General features: G+C 49.9%; 1 protein-coding gene across 1 annotated transcript; it reads right to left on the reverse strand.

The window, feature by feature from the left end:
- Positions 1–1,092: 1,092 nt before the first annotated feature.
- LOC125642958 (tumor necrosis factor ligand superfamily member 10-like) lies at positions 1,093–18,111 on the reverse strand. The gene is made up of 5 exons (XM_048864974.2): positions 17,718–18,111; positions 8,901–9,047; positions 7,981–8,017; positions 5,232–5,339; positions 1,093–4,247 (listed from the first exon to the last, which is right to left on the reverse strand). The coding sequence occupies exons 1-5, from the start codon at positions 17,946–17,948 to the stop codon at positions 3,805–3,807; spliced, it is 966 nt and encodes a 321-aa protein (XP_048720931.1). The 5' UTR covers positions 17,949–18,111; the 3' UTR covers positions 1,093–3,804.
- Between the last annotated feature and the right edge of the window lie 1,660 nt (positions 18,112–19,771).

The raw sequence follows: 19,771 nt of genomic DNA on the forward strand, positions 1-19,771 counted from the left end.
GAGTTCCATGGCTACAAGTCCTGCTCTAGCGTGGCTTCAGCCTGTGGCATTCCCACCCTCCCTCATGGGTGTGTTGGCTGGCCTGAGAGCACGACGTAGCACCAAATCCAGATTTCCAAATAACTTCCCCTTGACTGAACTAATGAAAAGCAGCCCAGAGGCACAGCATGAAGCACTGGAGTACTGTGTCCAGTTTTGGGCCCCACACTACAAGAAGGATGTGGAAAAATTGGAAAGCGTCCAGCGGAGGGCAACAAAAATGATTAGGGGACTGGAACACATGACTTATGAGGAGAGGCTGAGGAAACTGGGATTGTTTAGTCTGCAGAAGAGAAGAATGAGGGGGGATTTGATAGCTGCTTTCAACTACCTGAGAGGGGGTTCCAAAGAGGATGGCTCTAGACTGTTCTTAGGGGTGGCGGATGACAGAACAAGGAGTAATGGTCTCAAGTTGCAGTGGGGGAGGTTTAGGTTGGATGTTAAGAAAAACTTTTTCACTGGGAGGGTGGTGAAGCACTGGAATGGGTTACCTAGGGAGGTGGTGGAATCTCCTTCCCTAGAAGTTTTTAAGGTCAGGCTTGACAAAGCCCTGGCTGGGATGGTTAGTTGAGGATTGGTCCTGCTTTGAGCAGGGGATTGGACTAAATGATCTCCTCAGGTCCCTTCCAACACTGATATCCTATGATTCTAAGCAGTCCGTTACTAAGCATGAGGTTCAGTGATCACTCGGGCCCAGGTCCTCACAGGTATTTAGGCACCCAACTCCCATTGATTTTGTGGCAATTGGACATCAAAGTAACTTTGAGTATCTGAGCCTCCATGGGGCCATGTAAGGTGTTTGCAAGAGCTCTGCTTTATCCTGAGTCCGGTGGGATGCCTGCTACCAACAGGCTGGGCATAACACGAGTGCCACAGTGCCCCACTCAGACTCTGCGCCCGACCAGTCTGGGAAGCTCAGCCCTTAAAGGCACAATGCCCACTCTAAATGCCTGATGAGCCTGAACTGGCTTTGGTGGGTTGGACGTCACGCAGCAGCGACTCATAGATGATCGGTGGAGCGACCTTGCTCCATATAAACAGCTGCAAACTCCGTGATTGAATACAAGTTTTATTGAACAAGCACAGAAGTCTCACATCAAAAATCCACCCAGCTGGGCAGCGCATACTCACACCCTTCACTGGAGATGATCCTGCATTTCAGCCTGTCTGTACCTACCAACAGTCTTGGTGCTATTATGATACACAGAATATACAAGTTTCAGAGTAGCAGCCGTGTTAGTCTGTATTCGCAAAAAGAAAAGAAGTACTTGTGGCACCTTAGAGACTAACCAATTTATTTGAGCATAAGCTTTCGTGAGCTACAGCTCAATTCATCGGACGCATTCAGTATACAAGTAATTACACAGATGGAAGTTGGGTCTCTAGCCTGCCTGCCCAGAATCTACAAGTATCTTACACCTAGCATGGGATGAGCCAGTGAGCCTTGATTCAGTGCTAGAGGTTCAAAATCTGCATTCAGTTACACCTGTGCAACCCCACAGCCTTCAAGGTGTAATTGGGGGCAGAAATGGGCTATGTAATTGAGATCTAAGCCTTGGCTATGGTGGGATTTTAGCCACCAGAGCATGTGTACCAGTGTAGACCCCTAGTGTAAGGCATGATGTGCAGCTGAAGCAGCGTTTGTACTGGGACAACAAACCCCAAGACAAACCCCACTGGTGTAAATTGTGTCTACACCAGAGGTTTTGCATAACTGCAGCTCTACTGCTGGCTGAAATCCCAGCGCAGACAAGGCCTTTGTTAACAACACTGGTCTTAGTGATGCATAAACCAGGAAGGAATCCAGCTCGCACACTCTCAGATTCGGTGACTCAGCATGGTTGATAGGAATGAAGCATATTTTGTTTCTGAAGCTCTGACTGAGCCAGATGGCAGGTGGATCTGCAAGTCAGAAGATGCTGTTTCCACTGAGTCACTTTCAGCCAGGGAAAGTCAGCTGTTAAGTGTTTCTGGGGAGAAACAGTCATTGAAAACTGTCTCCTGCAAACGCTTTTGTTCGGCACAGGCTCTGTATCCTCTCCATCCCCTTCCACGAAACCTACAGCTTGGCCCTAACAACTTTTTCTTTCCCTTTAAAAACCAACCCCACCTCGAATGGCATCTAAAACCAGCATTTCTTCTTTCCTGTCCATTAGCAACCAGCTATGCCAGCTCCGAGCTGGATCACCAGAGCAGCAAACACTGAGGAGGGGATGTTAACCCAGAATCCTGGTAGCATCAAGCCCTTTCTGACAGGTGTGGTGTAAACCGTACGTCAGTGAAGAGGAGAGGTGCAGAATTAGATGGGTGCGAGAGGCCCTCGCAGGGTTGCTTTGGGCTTGTCTATATGGCTCGTGCACCCATTTAACTAAGCTGATTTAGAAGCTAATTTAGTTCCATCGGTGCCCCACACACACACACACACACACACACACACACACCGCCATAGACACTCAAGTCTGTTTCAGAGGGTCTCAAACCAGTTTCATTTAAGTAGACTACAAACCGACTTCAGCTAACAGAGTTAAGACCCTCTTACACAGATTTACTGGTGGCGCCCGCAGAGTTGTATTGGATTAAAATCCCACCTTCTGTGAAAGCAGAATGTGTCTGTGCGTGGCTCAGGCCCAGCTCTAAATACCTGCAGGCTGTCTCAGACCTACCTGTGGAGTGGGGCAGGAAGAGCAAAGAAAGGCGAACCTGATCCACTGACCTACATTCCCCTCCTGCGGTGAGCACCCTCTGCTGCCAGCACACTCCCTGGTCTCTTTTCCTCCCTCTGGCTCTGTGTTGAGACAACATGCAGCTTGCTGTACTGCACAGAGGCGGATGCCCTGGACCCAGGTGACCTAGTGGGAGAAGGACCTGGATTCAGACCCACACTGGACTGTCACATCCTGGCTACGGGGACACCAAGGTGGTGTGGCACAGCCCTGTGTGCAGATTTGATGCACTGTGGCACATTCCCCTCACACCGCTATGATGTGGCTATGCGTGTGTCACATCATCTCAAGGCGTCGTCGTCGTCATGTGTTTTGTGATGGCCTGCTCCAAAGCTGGTGCTGCCTGGATCAGACACAATCTGCTCAGTCCTAACAGGGCAGACCCATGTTCCCTGGCCCAGCTCCTTCCCCCGGGTAGGAGGCTGAATGCAGCATGCTGACTGCTGAGTCCTTTCCACGTGTGGGGTGGCTGTGCGGGGGGAGAGAAATGACTCCTCTGACTGCTCCCCCCAGGCTTTACCCCCTCCAGGATCTGACGGGTGAGTTTCACAGCATGTAAGGGCCTCTCCCTACCCCCACCCCTGAGGAAGGCACCAGCACGCTGAGGATGGGGTGGGGAGCCCCGTTCTGCTCTCTCTGGAGACCTCCGCACAGTTTGCTGCCTCCTCCTATGGCTCTGACTCCATGATGGGGTGGGGGGGTGCATTGGAGGTGCCCCCCGGGCTCTTCCACCCCACAGGGGATGATGACTGTTGTGCAGCTACGGGGGCAGCCCTCCAAAGGCAAAACCCAATGGGAACGGAATCAGGGCATCGCCCCGTAAGTCAAGGGGAGCAGTTGTCCTGGCCACCATCCACAGGCCTGGCAGCCGTCACAGCACCCGTAACCTGCTGAGACTGGTGGGTTTGCAAGGCAGGAACAGCGATGGGATCAAAGCCTCGACCGGGTTTGTTGTAGCTGGGTCGTGCAGGGCAGTGACATCAAGACAGTCTGCAATGGGATCATCCAATGGGAGGAGGGTTTAAACACAGGCCTCTTCCCCTCACAGTTCAAGCCGGAAGGCCCCAAAGTAACTGGCCGCTGTATCATCGTAATCAATGGCCAGGGACGAGACGGAGACGAAAAGCTCGTCACCGGCCTTGAGCTCGAAGAGGCCGCCCTGGTAGAGGGCGTGCAGGCCATAGTCTGCCTCGGGTGCCCAGCACTTAGTGCCGACGCCCTTCAGCAGCAGGATGGGCTGCCCATAGGAGGTCTCGCGGTTGATGCACTGCACCAGCTGGTGCCCCGAGACGTGGGCTGTGACGCCCTCGCTGGGGTAGCGGAAGTAGATCTGTGAGTAGATGTAGTACTTGCCCGCATGGCTCACCCGCAGCTTGCCGTCCCGGTAGGTGATGTTCTGGAGGTGCGAGTGCATGGTCTTGTCCTCCCACCTGGTGATGGGGTGTCGGCAGGACTGGGAGAGCTCCCCAAAGTGTGCTGAGCTTCCTAGGGGAGAACGCAGGCAGAGGTCACTGCGGGGCCAATGGGAGCAAATAGCATCCTATGCTTGGGCATCAACCTAGCTGATGGGCATCAGGTATAGATAATAAACAGAGATTGAACGTAACATAAGAACATAAAAATGGCTCTACTGGGTCGGACCAAAGGTCCATCTAGCCCAGTATCCTGTCTTCCGCCAGTGGCCAATGCCAGGTGCCCCAGAGGGAATGAACAGAACAGGTAATCATCAAGTGATCCATCCCTGTCGCCCATTTCCAGCTTCTGGCAAACAGAGGCTAGGGACACCATCCCTGCCCATCCTGGCTAATAGCCATTGATGGACCTGTCCTCCATGAATGTATCTTGTTCTTTTTTGAACCTTGTTATGGTCTTGGCCTTCACAGTATCCTCTGGCAAAGAGTTCCACAGGTTGACTGTGCGTTGTGTGAAGAAATACTTCCTTTTATTTGTTTTAAACCTGCTGCCTGTTAATTTCATTTGGTGACCCCTAGTTCTTGTGTTATGAGAAGCAGTAAACAACACTTCCTTCTCTACTTTCTCTACACCAGTCATGATTTTATAGACCTCAATCATATCTCCCCTTAGCCATCTCTTTTCCAAGCTGAAAAGTCCCAGTCTTATTAATCTCTCCTCATACGGAAGCCATTCCAGACCCCTAATCATTTTTGTTGCCCTTTTGTGAACCTTTTCCAATTCCAATGGCCTGAGACAGAAACAAAGTCAGGATCCAACCCAGATCAGGGGGTGGGGGGATGAGGGAGGGAACTGCCCAAAACCTGAAGCTCCACAGCGGATGTGGCGTTGCCAAGAAAATTTTCTACATCCCTTCCCTCACTGCCAAAATCCACAAGCCTGTCTTCTAATATCAGCCACCAGGCTAAGGCTTCCCCATTCCTGTGCCCTCCCTCTTGCCCCCAGGCTCCCATGGCTCTGGGCACCACTGGCATCCCATTGGGAACCCAGACTCACCGTCCTGGGAAGGGGTCTGCTGCCGGAGGGTGAGGTGGGCAGAGGGCTTGCCAGGTGCTCTTGTAGCCAGCTGCCCACTGGAGCTGTTGAAATAGCTCCTCGTGGCTTCTGTGGTGAAAGGAAAGGAACAAGGATCTGCAAAGGCTGTAAAGTGTGTGTGTGTGTGTGTGTGTGTGTCTCTCTCACAGACACTCATACACACCATGGCAATGCTCAGCACCTCAGTGCTGTGAAGCCAGCATGGTGAGACTTGCTCTTACTAGTAGGCATTTACAGGGAGGTGAAAGGCATTTGTGAGCCCTGAGTTCAGGATTCCATGTTCCTCCTGCCACAGATCCCTTAGCCCTAAAGGAGAGGAAGGAATGCAGCCCTGGCCATGTGTGTGTTGGGGAGGCATGCTGTCGGGGCCATTTAAACCCAAGAATGAAGGCTGGTGTTTGGAATGGAGCCTCAGGGAGTTGGCCACCCACCCTCCTTTGCAATTTCCTGGCATTTAAACACCAAACTCTGTCTGCACCTTTGACAAGCCCACCCTGGTTTTTGCAAAAAGAATGTTTCTATAAGAACATAAGAACAGCCATACTGGGTCAGACCAATGGTCCATCTAGCCCAGTGTCCTGTCTTCCCACAGTGGCCAATGCCAGGTGCTTCAGAGGGAATGAACAGAACAGGCAATCACCAAGTGATCCACCCCCTGTCGCCCATTCCCAGCTTCTGGCAAACAGAGGCTAGGGACACAGAGCATGGGATCACATTCCCGGTCATCTTGGCTAATAGTCATTGATGGACCTATCCTCCATGAACTTATCTATTCTTTTTTTGTTCACTTTTTTGACTGCAGCTGCACATTGGGCGGATGTTTTCAGAGAACGACCCACAATGACTCCAAAATCTCTTTCTTGAGTGGTAACAGCTAATTTAGACCCCATCATTGTATCTGTATAGTTTTGGCCTTCCCAACGTCCCCTGGGAACAAGTTCCACACTGTGCATTGTGTGAAGTACTTCTTCTTTTTGTTTGTTTTTAAACCCACTGCCTATTCATTTCATTGGGTGACCCCTGGTTCTTGTGTTATGGGAAGGAGTAAATAACACTCCCTTATTCACTATCTCCACACTGCTCATGATTTTATAGACCTCGATCACGTCTCCTTTCCAAGCTGAAAAGTCCCAGGCTTTTTAATCTCTCCTCATACGGCAGCTGTTCCATCCCCCTCATCATTTTTGTTGCCCCTCTCTGTACCTTTTCTAATTCTAATATATCCTTTTTGAGATGGGGCAATCAGAACTGCACGCAGTATTCAAGGTGTGGGCGTACCATGGATTTATATTATACATTATGATATTTTCTGTCTTATCGATTCCTTTCGTAATGGTTCCTGGCATTCTGTTCACTTTTTTGACTGCTGCTGCACATTGAGTAGATGTTTTCAGAGAACGACCCGCAATGACTCCAGGATCTCTTTCTTGAGTGGTAACAGCTAATTTAGACCCCATCATTTTGTATGTATAATTGGAATTTATGTTTTCCATGTGCATTACTTTATCAACACTGAATTTCATCTGCCATTTTGTACCCAGTCACCCAGTTTTGTGAGATCTCTTGGTAATTCTTCACAGCCTGTATACAACTATCTTGAGTAATTTTGCATCATCTGCAAATTTTGTCACCTCACTGTTTACCTCTTTTTCCAGATCATGTATGAATATGTTGAACAGCACTGGTCCAGTACAGACCCCTGGGGGACATCCCTATTTACCTCTCTCCATTCTGAAAAGTGACCATTTATTCCTACCCTTGCTACTCTGAAACCTGTCTTTTAACTGGTTACTGATCCAGGAGAGGACCTTCCCTCTTATCCCATTACCTCCTACTTTCCTTAAGAGCTTTTGGAGAGGGACCTTCAAACACTTTCTGAAAGTCCAAGTATACCATGCGCACTGGATCACCCTTGTTCACATGTTTGTTGACCCGACCCCCACAAAGAATTCTAGTAGATTGCTGAGGCATGATTTCCTTTTACAAAAGCCATGTTGACTCTTCCCCAACAAATTGTGTTCATCTACGTGTCTGATAATTCTATTCTTTACTACAGTTTCAACCAGTTTGCCTGGTTCTGAAGTTGGGCTTGCCGGCCTGTAATTGCCAGGATTGCCTCTGGTGCCTTTTTTTAAAAATTGGTGTCATGTTAGCTATTCTCCAGTCACCTGGTACAGAAGCTGATTTAAGTGGTAGGTTACATACCACAGTTAGTAGTTCTGCAATTTCATATTTGAGTTCCTTCAGAACTCTTGGGTGAATAGGGTCTCGTCCTGGTGACTTAACACAACAGCCCCAATTCTCCTCTCCCTAACACTGCTTTCATCCTGCTGTGATAGCAGTGGAGATGCTGCTGCTGGTTTGCTTTGTGGTGAGCCAGCACAGCTCTGTGCCAATGCACCCCCACCAGGAAGTGAAACTGACCAACCCCCCGACCAGTCTAGTTTCACTATCCTCTGGCTGTGTGTATAAATCCAAACGTTACACGCACAGGCAGGTGGATGTGTAAAAGGCCGTCTGCTCTGTCACAGGCTGCTTTGGAAAATCGAGCCCTTTCCATCAAATTTAACAGGGACCCAAGCTGGCCCGATGAGTGAGATCTTCCCACATTTAAAAGTAAATGTAGCCATTTAAGTGAATGTAGCCATTTCTACCCCCTGTACAGAAGGGCATTTGCTCTGCTCCCTCCTGCCAGGGGCCGGAAACTCACCCTTCAGTGCGCTCCTGCGGATAACGTTCTCTGTCACCTGGAAGGCAAGAGGTCAGGTCAGTGAGTAAACAGGAGACTTTCCCCTGCTCCCTTAAGTCCTGTTGCCTCTTCCAGGCCACCCACATCTGTCATTTCTTCTAGTTATGTCATCAAGCTCAATCAGACTGTACGTCCCTCCTGGCAGGGTAAAGCACCAGGCACACCCTGCTGCCGCCCCTCTGCTTTGCTCTTCCACTGTCCACCTGGAGAGCTCAAAGACTGATAAGCGGAGCCTAAGAATCCCCCTCCCCTTGAGGTGCGTATTACAGATGGGGAAACTGAGGCACATTTGCAGCATCTGCACTATGAAATTGACCCATTGCTGGCACTGGAATTGGCATTGGACATGGTTTGATGGCAAGTGCAGACAAGGACAGACCATGTCCAGCACCATCTCAGAAACCATGGCAGAGCCCTGTTCAGAGCAAGGTTTCTATCTGTGCCCATCCCCTTTAACCTCATTCAGTTCTGGTTTGGCCACACCCTTAGCTGACTCTCATTGGCAGTACCAGATAACCCTGCCAGGGCAGGCAAGGGTGGGAATGAAAGAGGGAGCTGAATTAATTCCCTGGCCTCTCTACCGAGAGGGCCAACAAAGGCGTTCCCATTGATAGAGTGGCTTCTGTGATGTCGTCCATGAGATCCTAGATGGAGACCCACCAACTCATTTCACATGGGCCACCAACAGCCACCAGATGGTACCAACTCTGAGTCCCTCCTGACCAGGGAACTGATTGGAGTTAGCAACCAACAGGGACTGGCCCAAGACCTTCTGCTGGAATGTCACCCTTTGTGGTGTTCTAGGGTCTTCCTTGGCAAGTGCCTACCTCCCATTTCCCTTCCCTCCCCCCCACCCAGTGTGTGGTTTGTTGTGGACTCACCATAGTCACATAGGATTTGATGCTGCTGGCCAGCTTGAGACAGGACTGGTTGCCAATCAGCTCCTCCAAGTCTGAGACTTCCTGCAATCTGTTGATCAGCTGCAAACACTTCAGCTCCTCTGAGCTCCCCTGCATCTGGGCTTTTAACTGGAAAATAATAAGATGAGTTGAATTGATTAAATGAAGTGGCCTCTTGAGCGTACAAAGGACTGCATGCATGGCTGAGCTGTAGGGTGCAGAGGGAGGCCTCGGCTGATGTGATCCAGGCCTATGTAAACATGGACTGTTGCTCTTCTTTTTGATACTCATCCAGAGTTAAGCCCTGTGCTGGGGTTGGATGCAGGAACTGAGAGTAAGCCTGCGCTTCTCTGATCACAGTGCCGGAGGGGCTGAGACCTTGTGATGTGAATATGATTCCCAGGTATTAACCAGCCAGTGGACGAGTCATGAGACCTGGATTCAATCCCTGAGCTCTGCCACTGACTTGCTGTGCAACCTCAGACAAGTCATATCCCCTGTGTGGGCCTCAGGACCCCTTGCTAGCTTCAGCAAAGCACTGGGAGACCTACGCATGATGAATGCTATTGAAGTACAGTTCCTGGAATAGACTCCTGCACTGCTTGGTGCATTAGCGATTGATAGCTGAGCAGTGTTGCTATCTCATGCAGTTTTATTGTTAGTCTTGTGATATTTGATGTCTTGATTGAACCTCCAGCTCCTGAAGTCATGTGAAAACGTGAATCTGTCAATCTGGGGAATCTGTGTACAATTTATGAATTCTAGCTTGATTTTATGAATTGTCTCTAGCCTTTTGACTGTCATCTTCTGTGCGCTGCCTCATGCTCCTTGTGCTAAGGGGAGGTGAGTGGCACCACAAATCTGTCTTTGAAAGATGTTGTTGTAGCCATGTTGGTCTCTGGATCTTAGAGACATAAGGTGGGTGAGGTAATGTCTTTTATGGGACCAACTTTTGTTGGTGAGAGAGACAGGCTTTCGCGCTTACACAGAACTCTTCAGGTCTTCTTCAGCTCTGTGCAAGCTTGAAAGCTTGATTCTCTCACCAACAGAAGTTGGTCCGATAAATCATATTACCTCCCGCACCTTGTCTTTGAAAGACACAGTCATTCAAAGCTACCAACTAGTAAATAGATATAGCCCAGATAGAACAATGAGGCACCTGGGGGAAGCCGATTTTCTCCAACTTCTCTGCAGTGGGCTGGGGTTTGGAGTAGTGGAATTTATCCAGCAGCAGCACCAGGTGTTGGAAGTAGGACATCTAAACTCAGGGGACACAGAAACACCCAAGAAGCTGAGGCAGGAGAAAGGACGTGCTTTTGTAGCAGGAGGATCTGTTTAACTCACTGCAGGACCAGCCAAAGTTAAGAGAAACTGATTTGGAGGAGAGAGAGACTCCATGATCCAGAGGAGAGGCTGTGAGCTGCAGAAGGATCCTGGACATCCCAAAGAGCTCTGCCCTGAGCCCAGAAAATGCTCAAGCATGGTGTAGAAATGGAGGCAGGGAAATGTGCATGGGTGTTTTTTATTTTGCCTGGATCTGTGTATTTTTTTGTGCTAGTTAAAGTAAAGAGTGACTGTGTTTAGAAACCCTTTCGAAACCTGTCTGTCTGCTGTCACTGCTTGTGTCCCTGAAGAGGTAGCTGTAAAGCCAGGGTCCCATAAAGGTGATGCTCAGGGAGAGAGCGTGCTTACACCCCTGGGTGTCAGTGTTGGTCCGGAGGGCCTACAGCAGATGGGTTGCATGGTTTCATTTCTGTAGAGGTAACACACCTAGACCCTGTGCCTAGGAAATGTGCCAAAGAAGCCCAGGAGAGACAGTGCTGGAGGACGGCCCAAGGGAAGGGACATGTGTCTAGTGTGGTGGGACCCAAACACAGCAACCTGGTATGTGTCCAGCTGGGGCAGCCCTACTAGGGCTGTGTGTGACCGTGAGAATCTGAGCTTTCATTTGGGGAGGGGAGACACCTGCTAAGTTTCTAGCTCTCCTCATTGTGGGGAAAACATTGAAAACGTGACTCCCATGTAACCTAAAGGCTCTGGAGATAAAGATCCCCATAGCTATTGTTTTTTAAATCTGATTTTTATCCCCTCTTGTTATTGCGAGGGGATTTGATTCAGGGTTTTTGACCCCCTAGGGCTGCTGGCTTAGATACATGAGAGGGTGGGGAGAAAGAGTGGGTGTTTCTGTTAAGCTAATGGCAGAGCTGAGATTGTCAGAGGCAGTTTCATGGCGTGTTGTAGCAGTGTTGGTCCCAGGATGTCAGAGAGACAAGGTGGATGAAGTCATATCTTTCATTGGACCAACTTCTATTGGTGAGAGGGACAAGCTTTTGAGCTTACACGGAGCTCTTCTTCAGGGGGTTTCAGTCAGGTCTCTTGCTCAGATTGCAAGCCAAGTCCCAGCGATCAAACCTAGGACACCTGGCTTCTGGCTTGTCCATCAGCAAAACCCAGCCTTCAGCCCGTGATGCCTCATCCTGGGTTGGTAACCATGTACCTCTGTTACAAATGTGCGTATCAACAGTCACACAATGCTGCTAGACAAAGCTGCCTGCAGGCCATGTTACCGTGGCTGTGTGAAGACGCTGGTTTAACAGCCCGGGAGACCAGAGCCTTCCATCCACAGAACAGGTAGAGGACAGGTAATGACAAGGCGAGCTTCCTGCCTCATCTCTGCCCTGGAGGGATCCCTTGTGAACAGGCCTGATCAGCTGCTGGAATTAACTGTTCTCCCACAGCATTTCCCACTGTCTTGGAATCATTTTATTTCCATGCTCAGTAGGAACAGTGGCAAATGCTTTCATGCTCGGAAGACAAGCTGGGACTTGGCTCCCTGCTGGAGAAACTCCTGGGGCTAAGCTTCCCATCACTTATGGCCTGAACCTGCTAGGCGCTGAGCACCTTCAACATCCACTGTCATCACTGGGAGTCAAGCATGCTCAGCACCTGGCAGGATCTGGCTCTTTGAGCTCTCTTTCTCATCTGCACAGGGCTCTTTCTTCTACTCCAGATCCTCCTGCTTGGCAGCCCGAGCCCAGTGTAGTAGGAGCTGGGTGCTCCTTCTGGGCCCACTCTCTTCACAAACCCCAGCCCCTGCCTCAATCCGCCCCTGGTAAATATCTGCATCAACCCACGGGAGATGAACTGAACCATTTCCAGCTGAACACTGCTGCTAGCTCTGCCCTCCTAAGACCAGACGTGGTGGGTGGCGATTTGCTGACATGGACGATGGCTGTGACGAATGAGACCTCACTCCATTGTCGCAGTGAGGTGCTTGTGCTTGGAGTGTCCGTGGAACTAGTGCTGAGGACTGATCACCCTGCAGGTGAAGGTCCCCACAGTGAACGCGGCCCATGTTCCATCAGCAAGAGGTAACGCAGCAAGCAAGCAGTGCTGTGGGCAAGACAGCTTTAGTTAGCAAGCTGAGAGGCCTGTGCTACATGCTGAGATTCTAGAGCTCGATGTAGCAGCCTGGCCCTGCGCTGCATGCCTGAGTCCCATCGTCCCTCCAGAAAGTCTCCAGGGTCAGCTCAGTCCTTGCTCAAGGCTGAGGCTGCCAGTTTAGTGCCACTTTGTGGTGCAGGACCTGGCCTGAGGCCCTGAGTTATTTCTCATGGGCCTCAGAGGGTCGATGTTTGTGGTTACTCCACGGCTGTGCTGAATTTGAATCAGTGACCTAGAGGCAAGAGGCCCTACAGCCTAATTCTAAACCCCAGCAGCATCCCAGCCTGCACCTTCTTGTTAGCCAAAGTGTGCAATGGATGTTCCCGCCGGTGCAGAATCGCAGGCCCTGCAGCACTGTGTCCTTGGGGAACAGGTGCCCCCAGCGCTGCAGAGAGGGCTGCCCGTGCTTGGGGAGGGCACAGATTTAGTGTGTCTTGCGAAGGAAATAAAGGAGAAAAGCTGGATTGTAACACGGTTTGGAGCCTAGAGCTGTGCCGAGGCTGAAATGCCTGTACATCCTGGCTCGTTGCATGGGATGGGCCGCTCTCCCATTGCCTTATTCCCACCAGAGAATTAGGTCAGGCATTGTGAAATTGGCTCAATCTGTAATAAACACCCAGGCCTAGCCTCCCCTCCATCTGGTTAGATCTGCGGTGTCATGTTATTGTCTCCGCACTCAGCATGACTCACCAGCCCAGACAAACAATCATGCTGGGGAGAGGTACTTGGCTCACAGCCCTGGAGAATGGAGTCCTCTAGCTGCAGGGCAGGGGTGGCCACCCAGCAGGCCAAGTGTCCCTTTCACTGCCAGTCTGCCTCAACCCCGACCTGCAGGGATCCCCCACTACTGGAGAGAGGGGAGCTGGGTCACAGGAACAATCAGCCCTTGGCCTCCCTGCTCAGACTGCCAACCAGGGAGCCTGCTGAGGGGTGGTTTGAAACTGGGCTGGGGCCTGCCCTGCTCCCCAGTTCATTACACATGGGAAACCAAACAGCTGGAGAATTAAAATACTGTACCCAGGAAGCACAGTCCTTCGGGCAGCCCCTAGGGATAGTTACCCACCTAGGCAGCAGTTCAGTGCCCAGTCCTTGCTGGCTTTCCCCCAGGCTGAATCGTTTGTCTCACTCTAATCCTGTAGGAAGTGGGAGGGTTTCACTGTTTCTGTGCCCTTTGTCTAGCTGCTGGGTCTCGCTTCTCACTGTGAACTCACAGGGGCAGGGGACTGCAGTGACATCTCCTTCAGAGCGGAGAGACTCTAGTAGCTGGCTCAGACTAAGGTCTGGCCTCCAGTGAAAAGTTAATATGGGCACACCCCTGACCAATTTAGTTATGCCACCACGACCCCCAGAGTAGATGCAGCTGTGATGAAAGAAGAATGTTTCCATCAACACTGGTAACTTCATCTGGGGAGGCGGTGTTTCTACGCTGCCAGGAAAACTCCCATTGGTGTAGGCTGCATCTATGCTATGGGGCTATGCCAGCATCGCTCTGTGGAAGTCTCTGAAGTGTAGATGCACCCTAAGGACTCCTGAATAAGTAGTAACTTAGGATGTAATTATCTAGCTCTTGTACACTGCTAAAATATTGAGTAATTCCCCAAAACCTACTGAAGAAGGTTGAATAGACTCAGCACTTTTCTGTAAACACATCTTTATCCCATGGCATGTGTCCCACTACCTGTCTAGTACATTTCATACAACCCTAGGAAATGGAAACTTCATGTATCCCGGGGCAGGAAAAGGACACCAGCTTCTGGGAAAATGAAACAAAGCAAGTTCAAAACCCTTCCCACGCCATTTCAAAACCGCTCTGTGCAGCTGCCACAGGGCATATTGGCCAGAACTGTCTCATTCTTTCCTTGGGCAACCCCCAGCTGTCGGTTCTTGTATCCACCTGTTGTCTCTCATCTTAGATTATAAACTCTTTGGGGCAGGGACATTCTTTGGGTGCTGTGTTTGTGTATAGCACCTAGCAGGATGGGGCCTGTAATAATAGTAAATAATAATTCTCCCCTTCTCTGCCAACATACTCACTGATCATCACCACTCTTCTCTAAAAAAAAACAACAAACCCAACCCTGGTTTAAGATGGATGGATTCTGATTTCACTAATGCTGCTTTTACATCACTGAACTCCAGCCCTTAGTTTGTAATGAGAGCGGCACCGGGGCTCCAGCCATTTACTTTCATAACTCATGTAGCAAGTCCAGAGATGCTGGGGCCATGAACTGCCAGGCCCAGAAGTGTTGGGGCTCTGAACTGCCAAGGCTTAATGTGCCAGGGCCTTGAACAGCCAGGCCCAGAGGTGCCGGGGCTCTGAACTGCCAGGCCCAGAGGTGCCGGGGCTCTGAACTGCCAAGGCCAGACGTGCCGGGGCTCTGAACTGCCAAGGCCCAGAGGTGCTGGGGCTCTGAACTGCCAAGCTTAGAGGTGCTGGGGCTCAGCCCTGTCAAGCCCCGGCACAAATAAAGCTCTCTTGAACTCCATTGCCTTCCAATGCCTAGAAGAAATCTGCCAGCTAATGATAGCATGAGAGAAAGCTGGAGATAGCTAACACTGATTTTCTATGTTTATGATAATAATCCACCCGTGCGAATGTATATCTCCCTATAACATTGTACATATGTGTCTGTGTCCCTCTCTCCTCACCCTTTCTATGTAACTTGGACACCGTGTCCCTGAGGCTGTAAGCTGTCCCGCACAGACAGGTTTCTGGGCCAGCACGAAGTGCCAGTAAAGTAGACAGTGCTCAGCATGGGCAGAGGGGTCTTCCTGTATTGGGCAGCTTGCGGGATTAGGGTCTTGGATTGTAAACTGCTTGGACCAGCTCCTAGCACTGTGGAGTTCAACTTTTGATTGGGTGTACTGGATGCTACTCAAATAAACCTGTGGAACAGTACTGACGCTCCTGATGGCAGAGGAGCTCAACGTTTGCGCAGCCCAAAGTGTACATGCCAGATTTGGGGGTAATGTTTTACCCAAGGTAATTGGGACAATTCCCAGTGGAGCTGAAGGCCCCATTGACTTTCAGTGAGACTTAGGGCTCCTGAGTGCCGAGAGTTCAGGTGCCTAGTGGAAGCCACAAAAATGCCTAAGCCGCGTAACCAAGGGGAGTTAGGCCCCTCCCCCGCTGAGGCACCTACATTTGTCAATCTGGTCCTAAATCACTTTTGAAAATGGGACTTAGACTCCTTAGTCACTTGGATGCTTTTGAAAATTGTACCCAACCGCCCTAAATGTTTGCTCACGACTCCAACCCGATTTTCCACCACCTGTTAATGGTTACTGGCAACTGGGTTTAGACATGGGGCGGGAACAAGTGCAATGGGTTCTCCAGCTCTCCTGCTACCAGGAGCTTTTTAATGGGGTGTGAAGAGCAGCAGCAGCTCAGCATTTTAAATCATGCAGCGGGATCTCTACAGGCGAGCATCTGATGGGCAGCTGAATCTGAGAAAAGCCGGGTTTTGACGGGTTTTTAAAGTGTTGCCTGCACTGAGACAGACGTACTGCTTGAAGCCGCGTTGTTTATGCCCTCCAACTCCCAGTGAAGGCACTGAGAGTCTTGGGTGCGCAGGCAGTTCAGGGTCTGGCTCTTAAGGCCTCACCCAGTTCTCGTTAAAAAGCACATGTTTTGCAATGCCAGATCAGATCACTGGCTCATATGGTGCCGTAGCCTGACTCCTGACATTGCAGATCACAACACGGACCCACATAGGGTCTGATCTGAAGCCTAACTGGGTCAACAGGAATCTTTCCATTGACTTTAATGGATTAGGCCCTGAGTCCAGCAGCCTGAGTCTTGACATACCAGCTCAGGGTACTGACTCCAGCAGTGGCCAATACCTGATGCACTGAAGAAGGCAACCCCCCTCCCTCCCCAATACCACCATATATAGGCAATTGCGCAATGATGTTTGTGGGAAGGGGGAAATTCTTCCCTGGCCCCTGCTGGGATAAACTGGAACCTGGCACCCAGAAGCATGAGATTGAATTACTCCTTATCTTGGTCACTTAGCCATAAACCTTTGTTTTCTTCCTGGTAAAACTCTGCTCTCTCGCTAGGCTTTTCTGGGGTCTTCATCACCAAGCACCAAACGCCCAACGAAAGAGCTCCATTCCCCATCTTTTCCTGATTTAGCCTATTGTTGTTTAACAGGAGGTAATTTTCCTCCCTCTCCCGCTCTGCCCAGGGGGAATAAGACTGGGTCATTCCTCAGTCATTGTTATCAGCAAAGCCATGCATTCTACAAAATAGGTAGATTCCTCCAGATCTGTGTTGGTCCAGACACACACACACACCCCCTTCACTCGGTGGGGTTTGCCTATTCCTCAATTTGGTAAGGCAGTAATGGATGCAAAAAACCCAAAATCTCATATTTAAAAGGGAAAAATATTTTGTGCCTGCGTGTACAAAATGTCCTGGTTCCAGCGGGGCTGGCGTGTGCCACAAGGCAAAGCAGCAAAGGGGGCACCTCGCTCCCCGTTTAGTACCCATCTGAACGGGGTTGGATCAGGCACACTGCAGCTCAGAGCCAGGCAGAGACCTGCGCCGCAGGGACCGGGCGCGAGAACAATAGTTTCGGGTTTGATCGTTATTCAAACACCTGGCGTTTTCCTCTAAAGGTGGAAACGCTTTCAGTTTCTTGTAAAGCTGCAGTCGCTTTATTGGCATCGCTCAAATCACGGCTGGGGTAATTAGGGAGCCCGCCCAGCCACCGGGGGAAAGGGTTGCCACATGCACAAACAAAACCAGGAGCTTTGACTACAAGATCCCGTTGCTAAAACTGCGCAGAACTTCGGCCGGAGAGGGAGACCATTCCAATCAAGGCAGCCCTGAGCTTTCAGGGGGCTTGTTTCTCTCAGAATGACACCCAAGCCTTTAAGTGAAGCTGCACTGCTCACCTGAAATGATAGTTTTGCACTGATCAAGGAAGCGATTAGTCACAGTTTCAAAGCTTCCTACAGAAGCTCAATGATCCAGTCCAACGGGGGAGGGGAAGGGGGAGAGAGAGAAAGGCAATGTGTAGCAAGGGGTTGGAGGCTAGTTCACATGATCTGCACCACTGCAACGAATTCATGAGCAGAAGGAGACCTCTGGAAATAAAATCCTCCTGGACTGTGCCCGTAGTTTTCTTAAGCAAAATCGTATTTTTGAATTTAAAATCACCCTGAAAAGAAACCAAAGGTGGCACCCGAAGGAGTTTGCAGTTCGCAGCTCTTGTTGCTAGTTCATCGGAATCTCCCCGAAAGTGGGTTTAAAAGCTGAAATGCACAAAGATCTCGCCTCCCCCCGCTCACCCCTCTGCAAACCAGAGTGAGAGAGTTTCGGTGCTACTACTTCTGCCCTGGCCTCACCTTGGAAATAGACATGGTGAAATATACGAAGAGCCCCGTGGTAGAGGCGATCTGCAGAGCCAGGATGGACATCACAGCCATGGCGATCCACACGGGGCTGCAATGCTTCTTCCTCCTCTTCCCAGAGCCCGGCTCGTCCTTGTGCCCTGCTCCGGACCCCATCATGCATGCTGAGGAGTCGCTGCTATCCGATCGGAAATACTGCTGGTTATTCTGCTGCTGGTGGTCCATTGCATTATATAAATATCCCAGAGGCCAGAGCCCTGGTTTTACTTCCCCTCTGAGCCCCTTCTGTGTTTCTCGGATCCTCCTCCCACCTTCCCTTCCTCACACACGCACACAAGGAAGCAAGTTTAGAGAAAAGTTCTTGCCTCGAGAGAAGACTTTGTGTGTGTGTGTGTGTGTGGGAGGGAGGGACAGACAGAGCTAAACAGCTCCAGTCTCTTTCCAGGCGGTATTTGATTCCCTGCCATATCCTGATGCTAATCGAGTGTAAAGTTCAGTTCACCCTATAAACAAAGGCATCGCCGAGACACAACACGTGGAGACCGCCCCCTCTCTCTGCCTGCCAGTCATTGTTTAAAATTCCGTTGTTCCTGTGAGACATAAAACCAAGGACTTTGCAACCTGTGATCTTCAGGGATGCACTTTCCCTAACAGGATGGCTTCTTAGCTGCAGTGTTGGCCTTCCCAGTTTCCTCTCTGTTTCACTGGGATGTGGGACTCTTCTGTCCTTTGCCCTTATGTGAACAGTTAAACAGCTGCTGTGTGTTGCACCCCAGAGGTGGCTGCATTTCAGTAGTAGAAAAAATTATCTCCATCCTGACGTGCATAGCGGGAATGGGCAATTTACTCAACTTGAGAAAGAGCTCTGTGAAGCTCAAAAGCGTGTCTCTTCCACCAACAGAAATTGTTCCAATACAAGATATTACCTCCTCCACCTTGTCTCTCTGATTTCCTCAAATTAAGTAGTCCTAATGGATCTACTTTTGGGAATAAAAATTGCTGGGGAGGTATCTGCAGCATCAAGCCCTTAATTTGTTTTGGGGCCCGATGCGCAGTATTGCTGTAAACAGAATTCCTACAGAAAGAAGTGCACGTTTTGTTTGGATTAGGGACTACAACATCAGGCCTTAGATTTCTAAAGTGTTTTAGGATTCCTGGTGATGAGGAGAGCCATATACATATAAATAAAAAGTAATTATAATGAGAGTAAATGCTTCCTTAAGTACAAAAATAAGCTTTAAAGAGAACCAAGGTATCAAAGTAATACAAAATGCATAAAGTTTGAAAAAGTAAATACAGATTACTAAATAAAAGGTGAAGTAACTGTTTAATCTGAGTGCCTGGGCCATCGGAAGGAAAGGAGTCCTGGTGCATACCTGTACCTGGGCATGTGAAGGATGGAAGTGAAAGAGGAATGAGAGGCAGTGGCAGTAGATAGGGCACTGGGCCAGGAGTCAGGAGACCTTGTTCTGCCATTGACCTGTTGGGCAAGTCACTTCAGCCCAGGTGGTCAAGGATCTTTAGGTGCATAATTGCCATGGGGGTGAGGCACCTACATACTTCTGCAGATGTGGGGCCTTCTCCTCTGCGTGTCTCTGTTCTCCTCCTGCGAAGACTCTCTTGACGTAGGCACAGTGCCCTCCAGAGCTTGAGCTTGGGTGAAGCTTGTAAGTGGTATTGTAAAAATAATCTGTAAGAGTGGTCAGCATCCTTTACAGGATTAGCCCTTCAAACCGAAACTACAGAGGTGAATTGTCTTTTAAATAGTGAGAAATGTACAAACTGGAAACCTTCTGAAACAGGTTTGCCCTTTTCATTGTTCACTAGGGGAGATAACTCACCAGGCAAACACATACACAGAACAATCAAATGAGGAGCAGAAGGCGTTTTTTTCCCCATACCCTTCACAGTTTCACTCTGTCTGTTACAGTGGCTGGTGATGTCTCCTGCACCAAGACCTGCCAAGTTCCTGGTACTTTGTCAGAACAAGCTTCCTGTGTTGGGAAGAAGCTCAAGAGTTAGGACATAGGAGATGCCATGGCCCATTG

This window comes from Caretta caretta, chromosome 9, assembly GCF_965140235.1.
Source record: "Caretta caretta isolate rCarCar2 chromosome 9, rCarCar1.hap1, whole genome shotgun sequence".
Taxonomy (NCBI): Eukaryota; Metazoa; Chordata; order Testudines; family Cheloniidae; genus Caretta; species Caretta caretta.

Coding starts and splice junctions, on each gene's coding strand:
- LOC125642958 (XM_048864974.2), bottom strand. CDS start 17,948: ATGGACCACCAGCAGCAGAATAACCAGCAGTATTTCCGATCGGATAGC. Junction 8,018..8,900: donor TCAAATCCTATGTGACTATG/GTGAGTCCACAA, acceptor CTTGCCTTCCAG/GTGACAGAGAACGTTATCCG. Junction 5,340..7,980: donor CCGCAGGAGCGCACTGAAGG/GTGAGTTTCCGG, acceptor CTTTCACCACAG/AAGCCACGAGGAGCTATTTC.